The 23,308-nt window shown below is 42.9% G+C and overlaps 1 protein-coding gene across 3 annotated transcripts in view; it reads right to left on the bottom strand.

Annotated features, from left to right (window-relative positions):
- LOC134211990 (cullin-1) overlaps positions 1–23,308 on the bottom strand; it is a 30,014-nt gene that overhangs the window by 2,386 nt on the left and 4,320 nt on the right. For 2 of the 3 annotated variants that reach the window (XM_062689440.1, XM_062689439.1), the window contains exons 4-10: positions 12,140–12,790; positions 11,723–12,080; positions 11,368–11,631; positions 10,632–10,979; positions 10,434–10,565; positions 10,297–10,378; positions 10,103–10,229 (exon numbers count right to left, since the gene is read on the bottom strand). In XM_062689440.1, coding sequence (XP_062545424.1) covers positions 10,103–10,229; positions 10,297–10,378; positions 10,434–10,565; positions 10,632–10,979; positions 11,368–11,631; positions 11,723–12,080; positions 12,140–12,790 — 1,962 coding nt within the window. The remainder of the gene's footprint in view (positions 1–10,102; positions 10,230–10,296; positions 10,379–10,433; positions 10,566–10,631; positions 10,980–11,367; positions 11,632–11,722; positions 12,081–12,139; positions 12,791–23,308) is intronic. The other variant, XM_062689441.1, reaches the window with a different exon arrangement.

Below are 23,308 nucleotides of genomic sequence, written 5' to 3' on the forward strand. Positions count from 1 at the left end.
CATTTCAATTTTTAGATCTATTAAAATACCATTAAAACGTTTCAAAGTTAATCAGAGGTTTGAAAGTTTATCAGACGTTAAACTGACAATCGTGGAGGTTTCCATAAATTGTAAAGGAGAAATCTATTCCGAATAGCTTCTCAGAGTCTATGAGGAATTTTCCAAAAAGTGCTCTATGATGTATTGAGATTTTCCAAGAAGTTATGAAGTTTCTAAAAGTTTCTGCTCATCCATAAAATCGTTGAAAGCATTCTGAAAGTACGTAATTATATTTGCTAGTTCAGGGAGGCTCAGAGAATTTCTTAAATTTTAAAAGAATTGACAGGCTGACTGGTGAATTAATTAAAAGTTGAATATCTAAACAAGGATATGGCTTAGCTTAACTAAGCAAAGACTGACTATAGTTGTTAATGATTGCTTCTCCGTGACAGGTCAGAACTGGTGTATATTGCGATCCAAGTGAATAAAGGTTGGTATTTATTACCTACGGCTCCAGTCAGTTAGGAAAGGAGAGGGATGTTAGTGTGTAGTTGTAGACCTCCTGTCTATTAGGCACAAGCTGTAGTCACTAGACTGCTGAAATAATCTCCAAAAGTTGGGAAACTAAACAAGGATATGAGAGAACAATCGCAGAAATATGCAAGTATGAAGCAGTTTTTGATTATTGTAGCATATCCGGATATCTGGTAGCAGGCCTATGAGAAGAAGAATTCTGAAAGCTTTCATGAGTTTATTGGATTGTGTAGGAATCGAAAATATACCTAGCTAATTTCTGAAGGTTTGAATTCCTAGAAGTTAGTTATAATGGCTTGAAATCAACCAATATTTTATATAATTTATAGGGGAAGTGCACCGGTTTTAGTCAACTTAGTGCCTAATTTGGCCAACCCTGAAAAATACATATTTTTCCAAAATAATCGATCAGTTGAAAGCAACGTTGAAGCGTGAGGGATATATCACTTGTTGGAACTAATAAAACCCTTGCGAATTGCTTTATTTTTGGAGTTAGTCGCAAAATTGGCCAAATTAGGAACATGTCCAAAACCGGTACAGTTCCCCTAAGAATTCATAATCACTTCTGAAAATTCGTAAAAATGTTTGAAGACAAGCCTTTTGAAAATGTTCTAAAAACACTGTAATGATTGTCTTAATACACCCAGGTTTTTTTTACACGGTTTGGTTTTCGTCGTTTAAGACCTTCAGCGTCAATGAAACAATGAGTTAACCCTACGAAAAAAATCACAAAAAATCAAAGAAAATTCAAGTGGTATTTAAAAAGCTGTGAAAGTTCGGGTTAACCGAGAAATTAATAAATTCCAACCGCGTAACCTGGGTGTAGTCATACGGAGTTTTATAACTTATTTGAGGAAATCCGAAAAAAATCTTTTCAAATCCGAGAGGATCTCCGGAAAGTCGCTGAAATTCCGTGAAAGTATTCTATGGGTTTGATAATCCAGTGTTTGTCCTACCCACGTCTCGGAACGTGGCGGCGCCTCTGGTATTACACAATATGTACCCATATTTGTTTTAATAAATTGTGAATTCGCGTCAGCAGTTCATTAATCGATATGAAAACGTCATAGTTTTCCAATTCTTCGTATAAGTATTTTAGCAGAAATATGCGAGTTCTTGCAAATATTCCACAGGGCAATTATTTCTGCGGACGTTTGAAAAAATTCTAACGTGTAAATTTATGACAAATGTACAGTTTCTGATTTTTCTCTCCCTCTCCAAACACTAGAGATCCAATTTTGAATTTGTCCAAACAACAGTACAAAACATTCTTCCCATCTAAAAAAGTAGATGCTCACTAATGGCAAATCAAAGAGCCCGCATCCTTCCCAATCCTTATTCCAATTAAAACCCATGGGATCCTTGAACAATATGTTCGAAATCACACTATACAGAAATCAAATTATTGAATATCATGCAAAAGTGACGGTAGATCTTTCCCGGAAACAACCCAAGAACTGGAAAAATCAATAGGAAGACATCTTCAGAGCGTAATTGTAGCAAATAATGGGCTTACAAATAATAACTTTGCCAATGTTGTGAATAATATCATCCAGAATTGCAGAAAACGAATTTTACTCAGTCAGCTTGCAAATGTTTGTTTTTATTTCATATGTCAAACGGCGTATTTGACATTTCAAAACAACAAATTATGTTCTGCTTCGTACAATACAACGGTCGAAGGGCAGGGTACGGAAATCATCGTGCTATCGTGATACCAGCGTGATTCTGGGTGACAGACATATGATTTTATGATGTACAGTGATATTGGTATCATATATGTGTCACAAGTATCTGAGAGCACTCCCACGCAAACACCGTCAACAGGTAGACGAAGTTTTCACCTATATGTTCATGGTGTTGGTTTGCGTGGGAGTGCTCTCAGATTCGACAAATCGACGTTTGAATCCTTGTTTACAAAAGCAGATAAGTCGTTTTGAAAATTTGGTATTGATTTGAATCATTTGTTTGAGAAACTCCATGCCATTCGCTTTGACGCAGCCGCGCTGTTGCCATCTAGTGGCGACGAACGTGTGCGTGAAATCACTGTTTTTCAACATGGTGAAGTATAGGTAGTATATTTTAAAATGCTTTTAAAATGTTATTAACAGTGATATGTTGAAAACTTTTAAATACGTAGTGTTAGAATTTTGAAAAACTACATGTTAGGCTCCTTATCTACACATGTTTTTTTAATCAAAATAATTCAACTTTCGTGTTTCTCATTATTTATTATTATTTATTCAGACTAAGGCCGAAGTGGCCTGTGCGGTATATAAGAGTCTTCTCCATTCGGATCGGTCCATGGCTACACGTCGCCAACCACGCAGTCTACGGAGGGTCCGCAAGTCATCTTCCACCTGATCGATCCACCTTGCCCGCTGCGCACCTCGCCTTCTTGTGCCCGTCGGATCGTTGTCGAGAACCATTTTCACCGGGTTACTGTCCGACATTCTGGCTACGTGCCCGGCCCATCGCAGTCGTCCGATTTTCGCGGTGTGAACGATGGATGGTTCTCCCAACCAGTGTTGTAAAATGTCATTTGCATTCGTTTGCATATTTTCCCCAGAACTTTTTTCAGGAGTTAGCTATCAACTCCTGAAGTATGGCGAACTGATAGCGCTTAAATGTGCCTACAACTTCGTCTAACAAGACATTGCTGTAAATATGTAATCTGAGGCGTGGGAGGCAAAATGTCATTCAAATGACATTATGTCAAATGACACGTGACATTTTGGAGAGTTCTGACTATCCAGCATCAGATGTTATATTTAGAGTAATGTACCCTTGGACAAAAATATAGCCCTACTCAAGCGATATAAGCAAATCAAAAATTATGAAGTAAATTTGGCTTCTGAAGAAAGTTATGAACAAATTAGTCAAATGACATGCAGATGACATTTTACAAGCCTGCTCCCAACAGCTGATGCAATTCGTGGTTCATTCGCCTCCTCCACGTACCGTCCGCCATCTGCACCCCACCATAGATGGTACGCAGCACTTTCCTTTCGAAAACTCCAAGTGCGTTTTGTGCGTTTTGTAGATTGTCAGTTTGGTACGGCGGCGAACTCTATTCGATCGGAGCGTCTTGCGGAGTCCAAAGTACGTACGATTTCCAGCCACTATGCGTCTCCGAATTTCTCTGCTGGTGTCATTTTCGGCAGTCACCAGTGAGCCCAATTACACAAATTCTTCTACCACCTCGATTTCGTCACCACCGATGCAAACTCGCGGTGGGTGGCTCACATTGTCTTCTCTTGAACCTCTTCCTATCATGTACTTCGTCTTCGACGTGTTGATGACTAGTCCGATCCGCTTAGCTTCCCTCTTCAGTCTGATGTAGGCTTCCTCCATCTTCTCAAAGTTACGTGCCATAATATCTATGTCGTCGGCGAAACCAAATAGCTGGACGGACTTATTGAAAATTGTACCACTCGTGTTAATCCCTGCTCTTCGTATTACCCCTTCCAAAGCGATGTTGAATAGCAAACACGAAAGACCATCACCTTGCCGTAACCCTCTGCGGGTTTCGAAGGGACTCGAGAATGCCCCTGAAACTCGAACTACGCACATCACCCGATCCATCGTCGCTTTGATCAACCGTGTCAGTTTATCCGGAAAACCGTGTTCGTGCATTAGCTGCCATAGCTGGTCCTGATCGATTGTATCATATGCGGCTTTGAAGTCGATGAATAGATGATGTGTGGGCACGTTGTATTCGCGGCATTTCTGCAGTACTTGGCCAATGGCGAACACCTGGTCCATGATGGAGCGTTCGCCCATAAGCCTCGCATGGTACTGCCCCACGAACTCCCTTGCAGTTGGTGCTAGTCGACGGCATAAAATTTGGGAGAGTACCTTGTAGGCGGCGTTCAGCAATGTGATTGCGCGGTAGTTGCTACAATCCAGCTTATCGCCCTTTTTGTAGATGGGACACACGACACCTTCCATCCACTCCTGCGGCAAAACTTCCTCCTCCCAAATCTTGGTAATGACCCAGTGCAGCGCTCTAGCCAGTGCCTCACCACCATGTTTAAATAGCTCTCCTGGTAGTTGGTCAACCCTAGGGGCTTTGTTGTTCTTCAGCCGGCCAATCTCCTCCTGGATTTCCTGGAGATCCGGAGCCGGTAGAATTATGTCCTGCGCGCGTTCTCCCAGGTCCATCACCATACCGCCATCTTCGTCTGCCACACCGCCATTCAGGTGTTCTTCGTAGTGCTGCCGCCACCTTTGGATCACCTCACGCTCGTTCGTAAGAAGGTTCCCGTTTATGCCCTTACACATATCAGGCTGTGGCACATGGCCCTTACGTGAACGGTTTAACTTCTCATAGAACTTTCGTGTGTTATTAGCGCGGTACAGTTGTTCCGTTTCTTCACGGTCTCGATCTTCCTGCTGGCGCTTTTTCCTCCGGAAAATCGAGTTTTGTCTGTTCCGCACCTGTTTATATCGTGCCTCGTTTGCCCTCGTGCGGTGTTGCAGCAATCTCGCCCATGCTGCATTCTTCTCTTCTACTAACTGCTCACATTCGCCGTCATACCAGTCGTTTCTCTGATCCGGGGGCACCGTGCCAAGTGCAGCGGTTGCGGTGCTACCAATGGCGGATCGAATATCTCTCCAGCCATCTTCAAGAGACGCTGCGCCTAGTTGCTTTTCCGTTGGAAGTGCCACTTCCAGCTGCTGCGCGTATTCTTGGGCTAGTCTACCGTCTTGTAGCCGCCCAATGTTAGGCCGCGGCGTCCGACTTCGACGCGTGTTGTACACCGTCGAGAGTTTTGAGCGCAGGCATACTGCAACGAGGTAGTGGTCGGATTCAATATTCGCACTGCGGTAGGTGCGGACGTTCGTGATGTCGGAGAAGAATTTACCGTCGATTAGAACGTGGTCGATTTGGTTTTTCCGTTTCTTGGTTAGGTGATCTCCATGTGGCCTTGTGGATATTTTTGCGGGGAAAGAAGGTGCTTCGGACTACCATTCCGCGGGAGGCTGCGAAGTTTATGCATCGTTGGCCGTTGTCATTCGATACGGTGTGCAGACTATCCGGTCCGATGACCGGTCTATACATTTCCTCCTTCCTACCTGTGCGTTCATGTCACCGATGACGATTTTAACGTCCCGCAGTGGGCATCCATCGTATGTCTGCTCCAGCTGTGCGTAGAACGCTTCTTTCTCGTCGTCGGGTCTCCCTTCGTGTGGGCAGTGCACGTTGATGATGCTATAGTTGAAGAAACGGCCTTTAATCCTCAGCTTGCACATCCTTGCGTTGATTGGCTGCCACCCAATCACGCGTTGGCGCATCTTACCCAGCACTATGAAGCCGGTTCCCAGCTCGTTGGTGGTGCCACAGCTTTGGTAGAAGGTAGCCGCTCGATGCCCGCTTTTCCACACTTTCTGTCCTGTCCAGCAAATCTCCTGCAGCGCCACGACGTCGAAGTTGCGGGGATGTAATTCATCGTAGATCATCCTGTCGCAACCTGCGAAACCTAGCGACTTGCAATTCCATGTTCCAAGCTTCCAATCGTGATCCTGTATTCGTCGCCTAGGTCTTTGCCGATTATATCGAGTCGCATTATCTCCTATATTGTTCGTAATGATTGGTTTTCTAGGCGGCTTATTGGGCCTGCGCAAACCTCCTGTCTCGTCGGAGGGCCGTCGTGTCAGGGCTGTTTAGCGTCCCACCTAACACCAGGACTTGGGCTTGTGCGCTTTGAGCGGCACACGGTCGCTTTGGTGGGGCCTACTTGCAGATATATGCAGCTTTTTATAGAGGTTTAACAGGGCCCACTGTCAAACCCCACCACATCCTAGGCAAGCCCCACAACTCGCAGATGGCCTGGGGAGGGATCGTCAAGCCCTTGGACATAGTCCCTGCTGCCCCCCGTGTTTCTCATATGAAAGTAAATTAAATTTCTAACCCAAAAAAGTGAACAATTTTGGGCTAAAATGTGTTTTAACGCTTTAATAAGCATTTTAAAATTGACGTTCTATATACCTTGATGGGTGAAATAAAAAAGCATCAGCCGGCCCCCATTTTGTTTTCTCGCTTTCGTCAGGGCCAATTTTAGTACCTATCATATTCCATTTTACACAATTCCATTCTACACAATTCCGAGAAAACAACAAATAACTGTTTTTGAACAAATTATCCCTTCGTCTGTAATCCATGTAAGCCATGATGTAAGCCATCAAGCCTTAAACGTATCAGCCTAATCAGTTTCGTCGGCTAACCATGTTCAGACATTATCTGCCACAGCTCATTAATTTTCACTGAATCGTACGCTGCGTTGAAATCAATGAGTAGATGATGAGTCTGCGAGTTTAATTCCCGGAATTTATCAAGGATCATCCACAGGGTAAACATCCGATCCGTCGTTGATCGGCCCTTACAAAAATCTCTCTAGTATTCGCCGACGAAGGAGCGGTCAGTCTCCAAGCGGTCTCAGTCTGTTAAACAGAATACGTGTCAAAATATTGTACCCCGAAATCAGAAGGGTGATCCCTCTATAATTGGCACACACTAGTGTGTGCCCTTTCATATAGTTTGGGCATTTGAGGGCATCCAACCAGCCGGTAGGCAGTCCTTCATCCTCCCATATTCTCTGAATAATGTGAACGATTATAGGGCCTTCTTAACTTCATCCAGCGTCGGTGGTTCCACAACTTGACCGTCATCGACTATGCCCATCCTTCTTCATAATACACCTTCGTATTAACCGTTCAACGAGTCTTCGAAGTGCTCCTTCTACCGGGCCGCCACCAGAGGTCGCCTGGCAGCAAATCCCCCTCTCGGTTAGTACACATGACGAGCACTGGCCCAGACTTTTACCGCGCGCCATATTGACAATCGCATAAAACCTCTGCATATTGTTTCTATCCATGTTCTTCTGCGCTTCAGCAATCGCAAAGTATGCTTGCTGCTTTTTTTACTACGGTGGTTTCTATTCTGCGCTTGCTACATACCGCTTTCTATTACATCGTCTGTCCCTCGCTGGCACTCCTAATCAAATTTATCATTTTGCATCGTCCAGCTTCTGGTGGTATTGTTTATTGTTCTATCAACATGCTACCTTTAGTCCCAATGATATAGAGTATTTTTTTTTGTTGTGGTTACAATGGCAGCTATTAATCTACACTGTACCCCGCCCATATTGGCTTCTATGAGTCTCCCGTTTTTCATCACCACACAGACGTTCCTAAGCGATGTTGCTCATGTGGTCACTGTTTTGGGCCGTGTTGATGAAAACAAGAATTTGTTTAACAACCCACCCCCATCATTATAAGCACTTAGTATTGTCAAACTACTATCACTAACACCAACATCACTCTTTTCTTCTCTTTTACCTTTAAACAATATATAAGTTTTTCTGACACTACTAATCACCTCAGTCACTTCACTCAGTATAAGCAATGAAATCCTTCATCCAATTCACCTACTATCATTACGTAAATCTTGGCACAGTCATCGTGATCACCAACAATATTGCGGTCACTATCACCGTATTTTTATTTCTTCACTTCCACAACTTCTCCACTATTATAACTCTCTTAGGCAGGAAAACCATCCCCAGAAACGGGTCACTAAAAAATCACTAAACGGTCAATATCAAATTACTAAATCTTCAGAACCATCCTTGTTCAAAATCCCGTACAACATTTCCAAATTCACGTCACTCCTTAATAAGTATATAAGTCCCTGTTTACTATTTTGTTGAACATATATTGCAGTCGTGTGTTTAATGATGAGTTGATTCACTTAATGTACACCCATGACTGCCAACACCATCTAACATCGATTCATCAATTTTTACATTATTTATATTTTGCACTTCTCAGTCATCACCCAAAACACTTCAGCATAATTTTCCACTCATTTCCTAAATCAAATTTTATGCTATTGTTCTTGAAGCAGATCCAAATATTTGAAAACACAATTAATTAATGATAACTAGCTTGATGAGCGTATTAAACATTCAGTTCTTCATAGTGTGATTCACAGATTAAACACACTCTTCAGATGATGATTGCTACACACACTCACAAAAACATACATACATTCTCTCACACATTTTGATGCGGTTAAGGAAGTAGTTTGGAGAATTGTGCCCATCTTTATGTCTTCTACCAATTACAGTGATGTCTGGTATTACAAGTTTTAAACAGTAAGTTTACTTCTAATTTTGTCAAGTATTTCGTAAGATGTCATTTGTTTTATCTCGTTTAATTCACCTGCAGGGAATCCTTAGAATCTTTGTTTTTTGTTTTCAACGTAATTCAGTTTAAGTCGATACTCATTTTATTTGTCTAATACTAATCTACCAGGGTCGTTTCTGCATAGATGGAAAACCTAGTTTTAAAGTTTGAAAGAGCATCGCTTTAAAGTTGAGCGAAGATAATGAAATTTGCCCTACCGTATCTATTCGTCGTAAATCCTTACAAGTAAAATAACTATCATTATCTAAGTCGTGGTCAGCTATAGGATTCACTTTTCGGTGGCAAAATAAATCGGCGGGACGATTGGATCGACGAAAAGTACAGACAGATTGTAGAGGAGAAGAACCGGTCGCGCTGTAGCAAGGGACCCCGCAGAACGTGGAGCGTTATAGACGGATAGTGCGACAGCAGACCCGTCTCATGTTATCAAGCCGACTGATTGGACGGCCGTACAACAACGGATCAGATCTTTACTGCACGGCAAATTCTTCAAAAATGTCGTGAAAATCAGGTCCCAACGTACCATCTTTATGACGATTTTAAGGCGACATACGACAGTTTAGTCCGTGTAGAGCTATGGAAAATCGAGAACGAGAACTGTTCGCTCTGAAATCGAATTGACGCGAAGCAGCCATAAATCTTATTTCCAGTATTTCGGCGATGCAAGCAACGCCCCTTTCTCGAACCGAGCATCATGACGACGGCGGCGAGACAGAGGCAACCTGCCGGTGCGATGCCAATGCATCAGATTCATTATAAAAATGGCGCAGGCCACATATTTTTCTTCAGTTATATTTTGTAATTCAAAGTAACGGAAGAATAAAATTAGTTGCAGAAGAAAGTGGTTTATTCTTTTCTTCAGAAATTCTCCCAGCCGAGTCCATCTGAGCAGCAGTCCACTCGAGCGATCCGGTATCCGAGTGGTTGCTTCCACGGAATTGTGTAATCCAAATCGCCCTTTTCAGGGCAAAGGTGCCCAAAGCCGATACCTTCTTCTCCATTGAAGGAGCGACCAAGAGGCGATTGATTTCGCAGTCCCAAACGACATGCGACCATAAAGGCCGGACGGAGCAGATCGGGATGCAGAGGAACCCGAAGGGCGTCGACCCGAGAAGGTTAATAATTTTATGGCATAACATTTGTTCCGTCCCCTGACGAAAGCGATTAGCATGCAAAGGATCACCCTGCACCCTCCCGAAACAGTTCATTATCGTTACAGCTTGCGATAAACGTCTCTCACACGCGATCGTATACAGTGAGGTCAACCACAATAAAGCTTAATATAAGCCAACTCGAACATTTTACAGATTGATTCCTTCTTTTCGAAACCACTACAACTGAGATTGGGAATATACCAAATCTGGTGGTTTTCACTTACTTCTTGAATCCAGTATTTAGCTCAACTGAAGAAGATGGTTGAAGATTGGCTTCGTCGTCGTAGGATTCAAGCAGTTTTGTCTTGAGAAGAATCTGTAGAACCTGGATCAAGTTTTCGTGATTAATTCCTGGAAAGGGAATGAAATAATGTTGAATAAAACAAAAAAAAAACTAGTTTGTGCCAATTTAACCTACCGGTGTTCTCACTCAATTGTTGAATAGTCCACGATTGTTGTTCATTAAACTGTAGTAGAACGGCCATTTGGAACGTGCTGGCCTGAAAAGAGCAGTTGATTGACTAACCCATAATTCATATACTATACACCTCGTACCTGGAGAGTATACCGCATCCGGAAGCAGTTTGTGATTAGCTCGCCACGACACATGTTGTACAGCCAGTTGAGCTTTCGTCCGGAATGTTGTTTGGCATAAAAATTGTTAAATCGATGGACAGATTGTTCAAGCTACAAAATAATCAAACAGTATAGCTCATAGTTTGGATATGAATAATGGCATCAAGCGACACTTGCCTCAAACGGTAGCGAAAACGTGAAGCTTTGATTGAACGGCCAGGAACCGCTGGAAAGCACCAATATAGTGAAGTCGATTTCATTGCCAGTTTGCTGCCTGGTTGCGTCTCGCAGTCCCTTGACGTGCTGTTTGTATTGTTCGTTGAGATCCTTCGAAACTCCAATGTCCTGGAACATTCGCTGTAATTTGCTGGTGTACTCGAACCCGCAGGCCTGCTTCAGTTTGGAAATCATCGATGCTTCGGCATCGTCGCTTGCGGACATGTGATGACAGAGGCGCTTGGCCAGCATTTTACTGTAGAACTTCTGGAATACATCCTTATCTTCGATGTATTTGAAGACAACCATCTAAAAATTTACGGAATCACCAGATTAGATACAGGGAAAACAGTTAACGTAAACATAACACTCAGAGTGAACAACACTTTCCACGATAAAAAAAATCCATAATATACAATGACTCCTATTTCGTAAATTACAACAGATGACGGTACAGATATCCGAGTAAACAATTACGTAATAATCATCGTAACAGTTTTAAACTTTGTCCAAGAGAAAATATTTTTATATAACAACAAAAGATATATAAAAACACGCATCCAACCGGTACAACTACAAGTACCATATTCTACGCATCCAGGATATAATAGTGCAGTCGAAATAGTAAGAGCTAATTAAAATGGCTAATGGCTAATTAAAAACAGCAAAAAAGAATGATTGTCGGAGCGGTACTTACCACTTGATTCAGGGTATCTTCCAGTTCTGCTTCCTCTGGATTTTTGCTAGATTTCTTCAGCAACAAATCACAATATTTGGCCAGAAGTTCTGGACTCTTACTGGCACTCTTGCTGGCTTCTGTGACGGCATTTGTGTTGATAAATTTACCACAGGCCTTGTCCAATGCAGCCACAAATCCACTGTCGTTGTTGAATGCCGTAAGTACCAGTGCATTGTACTTCTTGTGCACCTCCAGAATGGTTTGAACGTAGATCTTAGGATCCTGTTGGGATAAAAAAAACGTTTAATTATTTCAGCTCTAGAAAACCACTGCACAAGACAAGTATTCTATATGCGAATTTCCAAAAACATACATTCAAAGCAGCTTCTCCGCACTTGGCAATCGCAGCTAAACCTTGGTTGTGGATGTGGGTTTCCAGGATCGCCTTTAATTCCACCAGCCCTTCTGTGATGCGTGCTACTAGCGAATACATACGACGCAGATCGGAGTTCTTATCAGAATCCAGTAGATTCTGGAACTCAGTACGGAACTGTTCTAAATGTTTTTGAATCAGCACCCGTTCGCATGTTTTGGCCAACCTGTCTTGGGTGCTTTCATGCAAGTACACCTGCACACGCTTCTGCTCCTCGTTCAGTCGCAATTCGACACGCTTCATGTACTCGGTCACGGGATTCTCCCTCAGGAATTCCGCACTTTCACGAGTGTAGAACCTGAAAAAACACGAACGTAGAATACAATTCAAAATCGATAATTCGTTAATAATTCCTACATTTCGGTATCCTCCAGGAAAATATTTTCAAAGCTTTCCTTATATACCGAAAGATTCTGTCCTTTCGCATTCGGATCCTCCTCGTTAAGTCCCAGCTCGACATAACAGTTGATCACACCGGATACCAGACGCGAGTTGATGGTTTCACCATTGCGTTCCCGTTCGATCAGCTTCAGGACCGCGTTCGTGACTTGCTTGTTAAGCTGCTTGAATAGGTTTCCGCGCCACGTTACCAGCGCCAACTGATAGATTTCGTAGACATCCTTGCGGCCCTCTTCGCACTCGCGTTTCACCCAATGTCGATTCAGATAGGCGCACACGCCGTGCAGCACTTTACTCGAGAACTGATACTCTTCCCATCGCTTCGTGTAGAAGCTCAAAACTTCCTCGTCCATAAGATCGATGCCATTTGCTTGCAATTTGATCAAGTAACATTCGAGAAATTCCTTCAGGCGCTTGTACAACTCCTGGCCGACGAGTTGAGCACCACCTACGGTTAAATGGTATGGATTAAATTCAATGCCTGATTTTAATGGTTTTGCCATCTGCTGCTCACCGGAAGGAATTGCCGTTCCTTTTTTCGAAACCTTGGATGATGATTGCCGATTAGCAGGCTGCTGATGAACGCTGGTACAGTAATTGTAGACATGGCTATTGTTGTGGTTTGGATAAAAGAGAAAGATAAATCAAAATTAAACGTCGTACGCATTACTTAATTCGCTTGGCCGAATGCCAAAGTATCAGCCGATGGTAGGTAGTTACAAGTTGGTTGAAATAGCTTTATGTGAATTTACAAATAAATTCTTTAATCAATAGAGTATTTAAAACATTGGTGATACAACAAATTCTAGATGGTCAAATTTCCAAACGATCGAATTATACTGGGGTGGCATTGCGCATCTCGATTTGAACAATATTCTATCGAATCAAGCATGTTTGGCATTACGGCTTTCGATTCGATCTCGAAAACGAATTATCATTCGAGGAGGTACAAGAAAAGCGAGATGTTTTAGCATTATGTATTATACTCGATAGCACACTCTAGAACGACTCATGTCGGATGAAAAACGCTCGTCACCTATTATTGCTTCCGAATGTTGTTCGAATGTAAAAAACGATTTCAACGAAAATAGTTTTTTCGTGATTTTTACGTATTTCCTGGCAAATTTTGAAAACCACGTAAAAACGTTTGTGGAAAAATCGCTTAAAGGGGTGTACAATTACCCCAGTGCATTTAACATTCCTGTACACAGTGCTAAAAAAAACTCACATATTGACCCGGATTTGACTTATCTCAGGCAATATCTCAGGCATTTCTCAGCCAAAATTCACATGTTTACCCAAAATATTTGGCAGCCCATAAATTTTCCGAAACTGAACAGATTGATGATCGGCCTCACCTACATCCTGTAATCGTCGGAGGAAGGATCGTCAGTTGGCCACTTTTATATGGACGAACATTGCGCATGAACGATTTTATTGCTGTTTATTCTCAGAAATGTACCCAATACTATTGCAGAGTAACGAATCATTAATACTAGGGCTGTGACGATATCGATATATCCGATAATATCGATAAATATCTAGCCCAAGACTACGCGCAGCAGCTGGAAGTGGCACTCCCAACGGAAGAGCAGCTAGGTGCAGCGTCTCTTGAAGATGGTTGAGAGATATTCGATCCGCCATTGAAGCACCGCAACCGCTGCACTAGGCACGGTGGCTCCGGATCAGAGAAACGACTGGTATGACGGCGAATGTGAGCAGTTAGTTGAGGAGAAGAATGCAGCATGGGCGAGATTGCTGCAACACCGCACGAGGGCGAACGAGGCACGATACAAACGGGCGCGGAACAGACAAAACTCGATTTTCCGGAGGAAAAAGCGCCAGCAGGAAGATCGAGACCGTGAAGAGACGGAGGAACTGTACCGCGCTAATAACGCACGAAAGTTCTATGAGAAGTTGAACCGTTCACGTAAGGGCCACGTGCCACAGCCCGATATGTGTAGGACATAAACGGGAACCTTCTTACGAACGAGCGTGAGGTGATCGAAAGGTGGCAGCAGCACTACGAAGAGCACCTGAATGGCGATATGGCAGACAACGGTGGCGGTATGGTAATGAACCTAGGAGCACGCGCGCAGGACATGCGACTTCCGGCTCCGAATCTCCAGGAAATCCAGGAGGAGATCGGCCGGCTGAAAACAACAAAGCCCCTGGAGTTGACCAACTACCAGGAGAGCTGTTTAAGCACGGTGGTGAAGCACTGGCTAGAGCGCTGCATTGGGTGATTACCAAGGTTTGGGAGGACGAGGTTCTGCCGCAGGAGTGGATGGAAGGTGTTGTGTGTCCCATCTACAAAAAGGGCGATAAGCTGGATTGTAGCAACTACCGCGCAATCACATTGCTGAACGCCGCCTACAAGGTACTCTCCCAAATTTTATGCCGCCGACTAACACCAATTGCAAGAGAGTTCGTGGGGCAGTAGCAGGCGGGATTTATGGGTGAACGCTCTACCACAGACCAGGTGTTCGCCATACGTCAGGTATTGCAGAAATGCCGCGAATACAACGTGCCCACACATCATCTATTTATCGACTTCAAAGCCGCATATGATACAATCGATCGGGACCAGCTATGGCAGCTAATGCACGAAAACGGATTTCCGGATAAACTGATACGGTTGATCAAGGCGACGATGGATCGGGTGATGTGCGTAGTTCGAGTTTCAGGGGCATTCTCGAGTCCCTTCGAAACCCGTAGAGGGTTACGGCAAGGTGATGGTCTTTCGTGTCTGCTATTCAACATCGCTTTGGAGGGAGTAATACGAAGGGCAGGGATTGACACGAGTGGTACGATTTTCACGAAGTCTGTCCAGTTATTTGGTTTCGCCGACGACATTGATATCATGGCACGTAACTTTGAGAGGATGGAGGAAGCCTACATCAGACTGAAAAGCGAAGCTAAACGGATTGGACTAGTCATCAACACGTCGAAGACGAAGTACATGATAGGAAGAGGCTCAAGAGAGGTCAATGTGAGCCACCCACCACGAGTTTCTATCGGTGGTGACGAAATCGAGGTGGTTGAAGAATTCGTATACTTGGGCTCACTGGTGACCGCCGATAACGATACCAGCAGAGAAATTCGGAGACGCATAGTGGCTGGAAATCGTACGTACTTTGGACTCCGCAAGACGCTCCGATCGAATAGAGTTCGCCGCCGTACCAAACTGACTATCTACAAAACGCTTATAAGACCGGTAGTTCTCTACGGATACGAGACCTGGACGATGCTCGTGGAGGACCAACGCGCACTGGGAGTTTTCGAAAGGAAAGTGTTGCGTACCATCTATGGTGGGTTGCAGATGGCGGACGGTACGTGGAGGAGGCGAATGAACCACGAGTTGCATCAGCTGTTGGGAGAGCCATCCATCGTTCACACCGCGAAAATCGGAAGACTGCGGTGGGCCGGGCACGTAGCCAGAATGTCGGACAGTAATCCGGTGAAAATGCTTGTGGAGGACCAACGCGCACTGGGAGTTTTCGAAAGGAAAGTGTTGCGTACCATCTATGGTGGGTTGCAGATGGCGGACGGTACGTGGAGGAGGCGAATGAACCACGAGTTGCATCAGCTGTTGGGAGAACCATCCATCGTTCACACCGCGAAAATCGGAAGACTGCGGTGGGCCGGGCACGTAGCCAGAATGTCGGACAGTAATCCGGTGAAAATGGTTCTCGACAACGATCCGACGGGAACAAGAAGGCGAGGTGCACAGCGGGCAAGGTGGATCGATCAGGTGGAGGACGACTTGCGGACCCTCCGCAGACTGCGTGGGTGGCGAAGTGCAGCCATGTACCGAGCTGGAGAGAAGTGCAGCCATGAAGAATGGAGAAGTCTTTTATGTGCAGCACAGGCCACTCCGGCTTTAGTCTGATGATAAATAAATCGATAAATATCGGGTTGAAATTATCGATACGATAACCGATATTCCAAAATCCGATATCGACGATAACTTACTCAATAATATCACCGATATTATGACAGTAAAACTTATTCAATTTTTAGCTGATTATGACGATGAATTTTCAGTAACAATCAGTTTTGTAAAATGTTGTTTGACTGTTATAGGTCATTCAAATGACATTTCGGATTTCACGCCCCGTATTTAGATTAATTACGAAATTTAAAGGTACTGAGAAATGAAATAATTTCTCTTCAATCCGGCCTGAAACTTTATTCAGAAAAAGTAGGTCGTGTTTGAAAGCGGACGCGAAAAATTTTACCTGTCGTGTCGTGACAAATTTTTCAAGTCTTGCAAGAAAAGTTGAAAAGTTTTCAAGGAGGAAGAAAATAATCTTTTATTGGACGGATTAACACTTCCAAATAATGGCTTGGCCTTCACACAATCCGCGTGACTGTGACCGGGTACCTTCTTGCAACTGAGGATGATAGAAGAATGATATCTAGCACATTTCGCTGCCAAGTAAATCGTCCTCCGATCAAGGTTCAAGGTAAAGAACGGGAACCTGAATTGCAAGGGGAAGGACCGGAAATGTTTTCGTAAGTTTTTCGAGGTATCCTGAAGTCCAGGTATGTTCAATCTTTATATAATAACGCAGAGTAAAATGACCGTCAAAAGACTTGGTTCATGTAGCAGCTGTTAGTTTGGTATTTTTATTTATTTTGTTTTATCTCGTAATTCCTAAGCTGAATTGAAGGAAGGTTTATTGATAGTGTTTACATATTGATCGTCACAAGAAATTTTACATTAGGAAAGTGCTGTCCTCGTCTTTGGATAATAACCTTTTAAATCCATTGATAATAAACGTTTAAGAAGCCCAATAACTATTAAAGGATTACATATGATTTTCGAGCATTATGGACATTATATTAATTCGTGGATAAATCTCTAGAAATCTTCATCGTCGGTAGAAGAATTACGTCGCAATGCCTTTATAGTTATTTCAAAGGTTTTACTTTATAAGCCTTTCTATGATATATTCGTTTTTAGGGGAAACCATTTTTCAAGAAGTCTTCGCAGTCGTTGATTAACAAATCATGCCACAATGCATTTGTACTTAAAGAGCAAAACAACACTTCAGAAATTATTAATACATAACAGTCGAGCAGCTGTTGAGTTTTACACCATAATAGTGGAAAACAAACAACGCGCGTGCTGAAAGGTTAAGGGCCGATGTCCACGTAGCGGTTTTTTACGCTGCGTGCACGACACGTTCACGCAAGGTACCAAGCACGACTATATTTGATGCTGGGTACCTTGCGTGGACGCGGCGTGGACGCAGCGCAAAAAACCGCTACGTGGGTTTTTTAACGCCACGTGCACGCAGCGTTAAAATAACGCTGGTGTGCATCGGCGTGGTGTCGCTGCGTTACCGCTTTTCCCGGTGCACACCTGCGTCTTTTTGACGCCACGTGCACTCTGCGTTGAAATGACGCTACGTGGGCATCGAGCCTAATTGGCTTAGGTCGATCTTAACGGTTACGTAAGTTCGTTAATCATCGGGTAAAACAGTTAGGTACATCTCAATATATCCGCGCTGATAAATTGACCAACTAGTTAACTTCTGCATTGTTTTTTGTTAGCAAAGTACAAAGACAGGATAAATCACAGGCTCCACGCACCACACGCACTGAAGCCTGTAATGTCATCTGAAAGTGGAGTGAATGAGGGCCACAAATTAGGCTCACAAACTCGACCGACAATGATGTATACTAGCTTGATCAGCTTGGTGTGCATTAGATGTATGTTTGGCTCTTCCCTCTGGAAGTAAGCGTTGAAAATACCTAGCATTGAAACACTGATACTATTTAATAGTATCATTATGCTTATAAACAGATACTTTATTGAAGTTCTTCAGATCAAATTCTACTTAACAAGTTTTGCAAGTTAACCGAAATAATATTCGGTTTACCAGTAGTCAAGCAAAGTCAAAATAAACATAAATAATTGAGGATTTATGATTTTTTTATATCTACTTTTATCATGCACTTAGATTCGCTGTCTCAAAAATTTTCTAGAAATAAATATAAAAAAATTATGTACGAATTTTAATGGAACTTTGAAATTATTACGTTTTTTGACTGTGCTCAACTGAGACAGCCATTAGTGCTCGTAAAAAGCTGGATACTGATGAACTTATTTTCTCCGAAAAGTTTTCTGATTAGCAGACTTGTACTGCATTGAACGCGGGAAAACTCTGCTCAATATTTTCGAACCGCTAAACTGCCGCTAACAGCAAGTCAGACTTATCTGTATATGGCGCCCATATACAGATAAGTCTGACTTGCGGTTAGCGGCAGTAAAATGCCAATAAAAATATTGTTTATGATTTGTATCTAGTAGAGTAGAGTCGGTAAAAAAAGCAAAAAAAGTTAGTTCACTGGTTTTTGCAGTAAAAAAAGGAAATTTTCAGGTGTTTAATGTAGAGTAGTGCAAACATGTTGAGTAAAACTAACTATCTCACGCTTCCACGGGTCGTCCGATGACAAAAGACCGCCGGCTAAGGGTTGAGTACTTAGCTGGTAGTGCAGCCAGGGCACTGTTGTCCTTCTGACATCAGCTAGAGTGAGAAGGTACGCCTCGAGCGTCTGTTCACCAGGAGGTGCGGCTCAAACAGCGTCTGCCTGGTACCCAGCGCACGATGGAGTAGCTAGAACAAATGTCTGCCCAAAATCCTTTTTCATTTTTCGAACTTTTGCATGGTATTACATTTTTAGAATATTCTTCAATATTATCTCCATTATGTGTCATTAAAATTTTTACGTTTGTTCCTTATTAGTATTAATGACAACCTATCAAAAATCAGGTTAATTTGATGGTTTTTAGCGTGCCGTCAGACAAAGATCAGTTACCACTGCTGACAAATCTAAACAACACATATAATGTTAGGTTTATAGTACACAAAACATCATGTATGCACTGCCCTAGGACCTTCATGAGTTGAAATGAATTATATTTAACATTAAGATATGTTTTCATAAACATAAATAACATGGAGTTTTTGACCTTTTTTCACAAACTTCATTATTAAAAAAGTAGAAGTACTCCCTCGTATTCCGCTACGAGATTGTATACACATGAAAATATAGGCTTTCATCTTTCTATTGCGGGTTAAAGATCATCCGCACTGCTCCGCAAACGAATTTGCGAGTAACTTCAAAATAGGTTGTTTTCATATTTTCCGCCATTGTTTTCAACAGTATTGGCGATTAAAGGTTGCATGAAGAAGAAGAAGTCGAAGGATGATATTAGAAAAATATTGCACGGGGAAGTATACGGATTTTTTTTTTAACTCTTCTCAAAAATTCTAAAAGCAATTTAGATTAAAACGGAAAGCAGTACGGGGTTGGACTTTTCTTATACTGTATATCAAGTATAATATCATAAAATAAAATTTGAAATCGAAAAATTGCGTTAATTATGCAGTAGAAGGAAAGTCCAACCCCGTACTGCTAACCGTTTTTAATTAAATTGCTCCTAGAATTTTTGAGAAGAGTTTTAAAAAACTTCCCGTATGCTTCCCCGTGCAATATTTTTCAGATATCATCCTTCGACTTCTTCTTCTTCATGCAACCTTTAATCGTCAATATAGGCAACAAAATTCCGCAGATAACTTTGTTTGGTTTTCGAGGCATTTGACACAAAGCCATGATTAAATACAATATTAACATACTCTTTTTTTTTGTTATTCATTCGCTCATTTGGTAAGCTCAAATGCTGTCGGGCGTTACGGAGCCGGTTAGAAAAAAACTTTTTAATACTATTTTGTGACCTAACACTCATAAAATAATGTTGGTTTGGAGCATCTGCTGCTCGTTCAAATCTCTACAAAGCATTTCGCATGCTCCATTATCTTTCGTCTCCTTCACGCTAACCAATCTTATGAAAAATCAAAATATGAATTGTATTGAGTTTGGCAATTGCATTGACAATAGATATGTAAATCTTGATATAACTTAAATACATTACAGATGATATTATGTAGACAAGTTAAAGCACAGACATAATATGGAGTAGGGGATAAAATGGGCAGATGCTACCTCAAACTAAAAAAAACAATTCGAATAAGCAGTCTACTTGGTCTTAAGTGAAGTAACTACTTGTAATTAGGACCAAAAAAAGGAAATTTTCCAAATTGTTGTCATCGTCCCAAATCCATAGAAAGAAACATTTCCTCACCAAAAATAATCGATCCCATGTTTTTGTAAACAAGATTTTAGCAAAGAGTTTATGGACGAACCATAAGGATGCAAAAACAATAGAAAGACTTTTGTTTAATCAATTTCGAAGTTTCCGATGCAACTGATGTTATGGGTAAGTAATCAGTGTTGATTATACGTTCTGGAAAGCATTCGCTGCTAAAAATATCATCAACTTGTGAAATAGGAGCTGAAAATCTAATGTTTTGTATTGAATCGATTAATGTTTATATTTCTGTAATAGGCCCTTATCAAATGCTACGCGAGATTTTTCATTTTTCACGTTTCCCACGCGAATTAAGGACAAAAGCGAGTAAACAAATGAACTGTCATGGAGATGTCGCTTCTGTATAAGTTTATAATAACGCTGTTTAATTTTGGACATATCAAAAAAGGGAATTTATCACTGGTAGGTGAATTTGTGGGCTGCAAAATGGTGGGTTGACATCAAGGAAGGAGCGCCCAACAGAGCTCTGGTCCCCACAAGTCCCTATCTCACGCTTCCACGGGTCGTCCGATGACATTAGACCGCCAGCTAAGGGTTGTGTACTTAGCTGGTAGTGCAGCCTGGGCACTGTCGTCCTTCTGACATCAGCTAGAGTGAGAAGGTACGCCTCGAGCGTCTGTTCACCAGGAGGTGCGGCTCAAACAGCGTCTGCCTGGTACCCAGCGGCTGATTAACGAAATGCTGTATCGCGTCAGCTATACCTAAGGTGGCAGCCCCATCATCGCGATGTAGGTAACGCGACCCCGGTAAGGTAGCTTACTTAAGCCTCTCAAATACCACGAAAAATAGAGATAGAAGAAAAAGAGAACGTTATTTTTGGCAACCGACCCGGCAACGAAATAAGGACTATGATTGGAAACTCAGTACCTGGAATGTCAGGACCCTAAATGAACCTGGACGAGTGAGCCTTCTGGCTCGTGAACTGCAGAAAGTTGGAGTGAACGTGGCTGCTATTCAAGAAGTCCGATGGCCTATATCCGGAGAACGTGAATTCTGAGCCGTGGACCCCACGACCAACACTGCATTCAAGTATAACATCTATCACAGTGGCGGTGAAAAAGCAGAGCATGGAGTTGGTTTCGTAGTGAGGGGCAAGCAGATGAAGCGAGTGATGCGGTGGAAACCCATTAGCGAACGAATCTGTGTGTTAAGGGCAAATTCTTCAATTACAGCCTAATCAACGTTTACGCACCGACAAACGATAAATCCGACGACGTGAAGGACACGTTTTATGAATGTATTTATAAAGCCTATGGAGAGTGCCCAAAGCACGACGTGAAAATTGTTATCGGAGACGCTAACGCTCAGGTCGGTAGAGAGGACTTTTTCCGTCCCATAATCGGTAGAGAGAGCCTTCACTCCGCTACCAATGACAACGGCCTACGGCTAGTAAATTTTGCTGCTGCCAGAGGGATGGCCATCAGTAGCACCTACTTTGCACGAAAGAACATCCGAAAGCACACCTGGAGACACCCAAATGGTGAAACTTGCAACCAGATAGACCATGTTCTGGTGGATGGGCGCCATTTCTCGGATGTTATCGATGTGCGGACATTCAGAGGTCCGAACATTGACTCTGATCACTACCTCGTTGTCAGTAAAATTCGATCACGGTTGTCAACTGTATCGAACGAAAGATCACAGCGAACGATGCGTTACAATATCGGCCAAAGGAGTATCGGCTGAGTACCGCCAGAAGCTCGACGAACAGATAAGTGCAATCAACGTTAGCGACAACATCAACGATCCATGGGAGTCGATCCATGGAGCGGTGAGCACAACAGCACGAGAAGTTTTAGGTACTGCACAGAGGCGACCCAGGACGGGTTGGTTCGATGTGGAGTGTCAGAGAGTGACAGGCGAGAAGAACGTTGCCAGAAGCCGGATGTTGGTGTCCGGATCGAATAGAGATCGGTACAAGGAAGCAAGAGCAACCGAAAAACGAACCCACCGCAGGAAGAAAAAAGAGTACGAAGAACAAGTTATTAGTGAGGCGCAGGAAAAAATGGAGCAGAACGATATGCGGAGGTTTTATAAGTCTGTCAATGGCGTGCGGAGAAATACATGTGCAACGACCAACAAGGGAATTTGCTGACAGATAAAACTGAAATGGCTGCCAGGTGGACTTTGTTGAATGGAGGAAGTGACGGTGCATCGGTGAAAAGAATAAATATTAGCGACGATGGACAAGCTGTGGAGTCACCTACACTAGATGGGGTTAAAAAAGCTGGTGAAGAGCTGAAAAACAATAAGGCTGCGGGGAAGGACCAGCTCCCGGCTGAATTTCTCAAACATGGCAGTGAGCAGCTTTATAAAGTTCTGCACCATATTATGTCGAAAATATGGGAGAGGAAATGCCTGCTAGCTGGTTGGATGGCCTCATTTGCCCTCTCTTTAAGAAAGGGCACAGACTGGAGTGCGCCAATTGAATTCGGCGTACAAAATTATGTCCCGTATTCTGTTCAACAGATTGAGACCGCTTGATGAGTCCTTCGTCGGCGAATACCAAGCAGGTTTTCGTGAGGGCCGATGTTTATTGATTTCAAGGCGGCGTACGATTCAGTGAAACGGAATGAATTATGGCAAATTATGATTGAACATGGTTTTCCGGCGAAACTGATACGGCTGATTCGTATAACGTTGGACGGATCGAAATCAAGTGTAAGGGTTGCGGATGAAATATCGACGTCATTTGTTACCTTAGATGGATTAAAGCAGGGTGATGCACTCTCGAATCTACTGTTCAATATAGCGCTCGAGGGAGCGATTAGGAGAGCTGGTGTGCAAAGAAGCGGTACCATTATCACAAAATCGCATATGCTCCTGGATCGCCGTACCGTGGAAGAGGCTTTTGTGCCTTTTAAGAGGGAGACAGCGAGGATTGGACTCACGATCAATACCAGCAAAACGAAGTACATGGTCGCTGGCAATCAACGTGGGTT

This window comes from Armigeres subalbatus, chromosome 2 (assembly GCF_024139115.2).
Source record: "Armigeres subalbatus isolate Guangzhou_Male chromosome 2, GZ_Asu_2, whole genome shotgun sequence".
NCBI lineage: Eukaryota > Metazoa > Arthropoda > Insecta > Diptera > Culicidae > Armigeres > Armigeres subalbatus.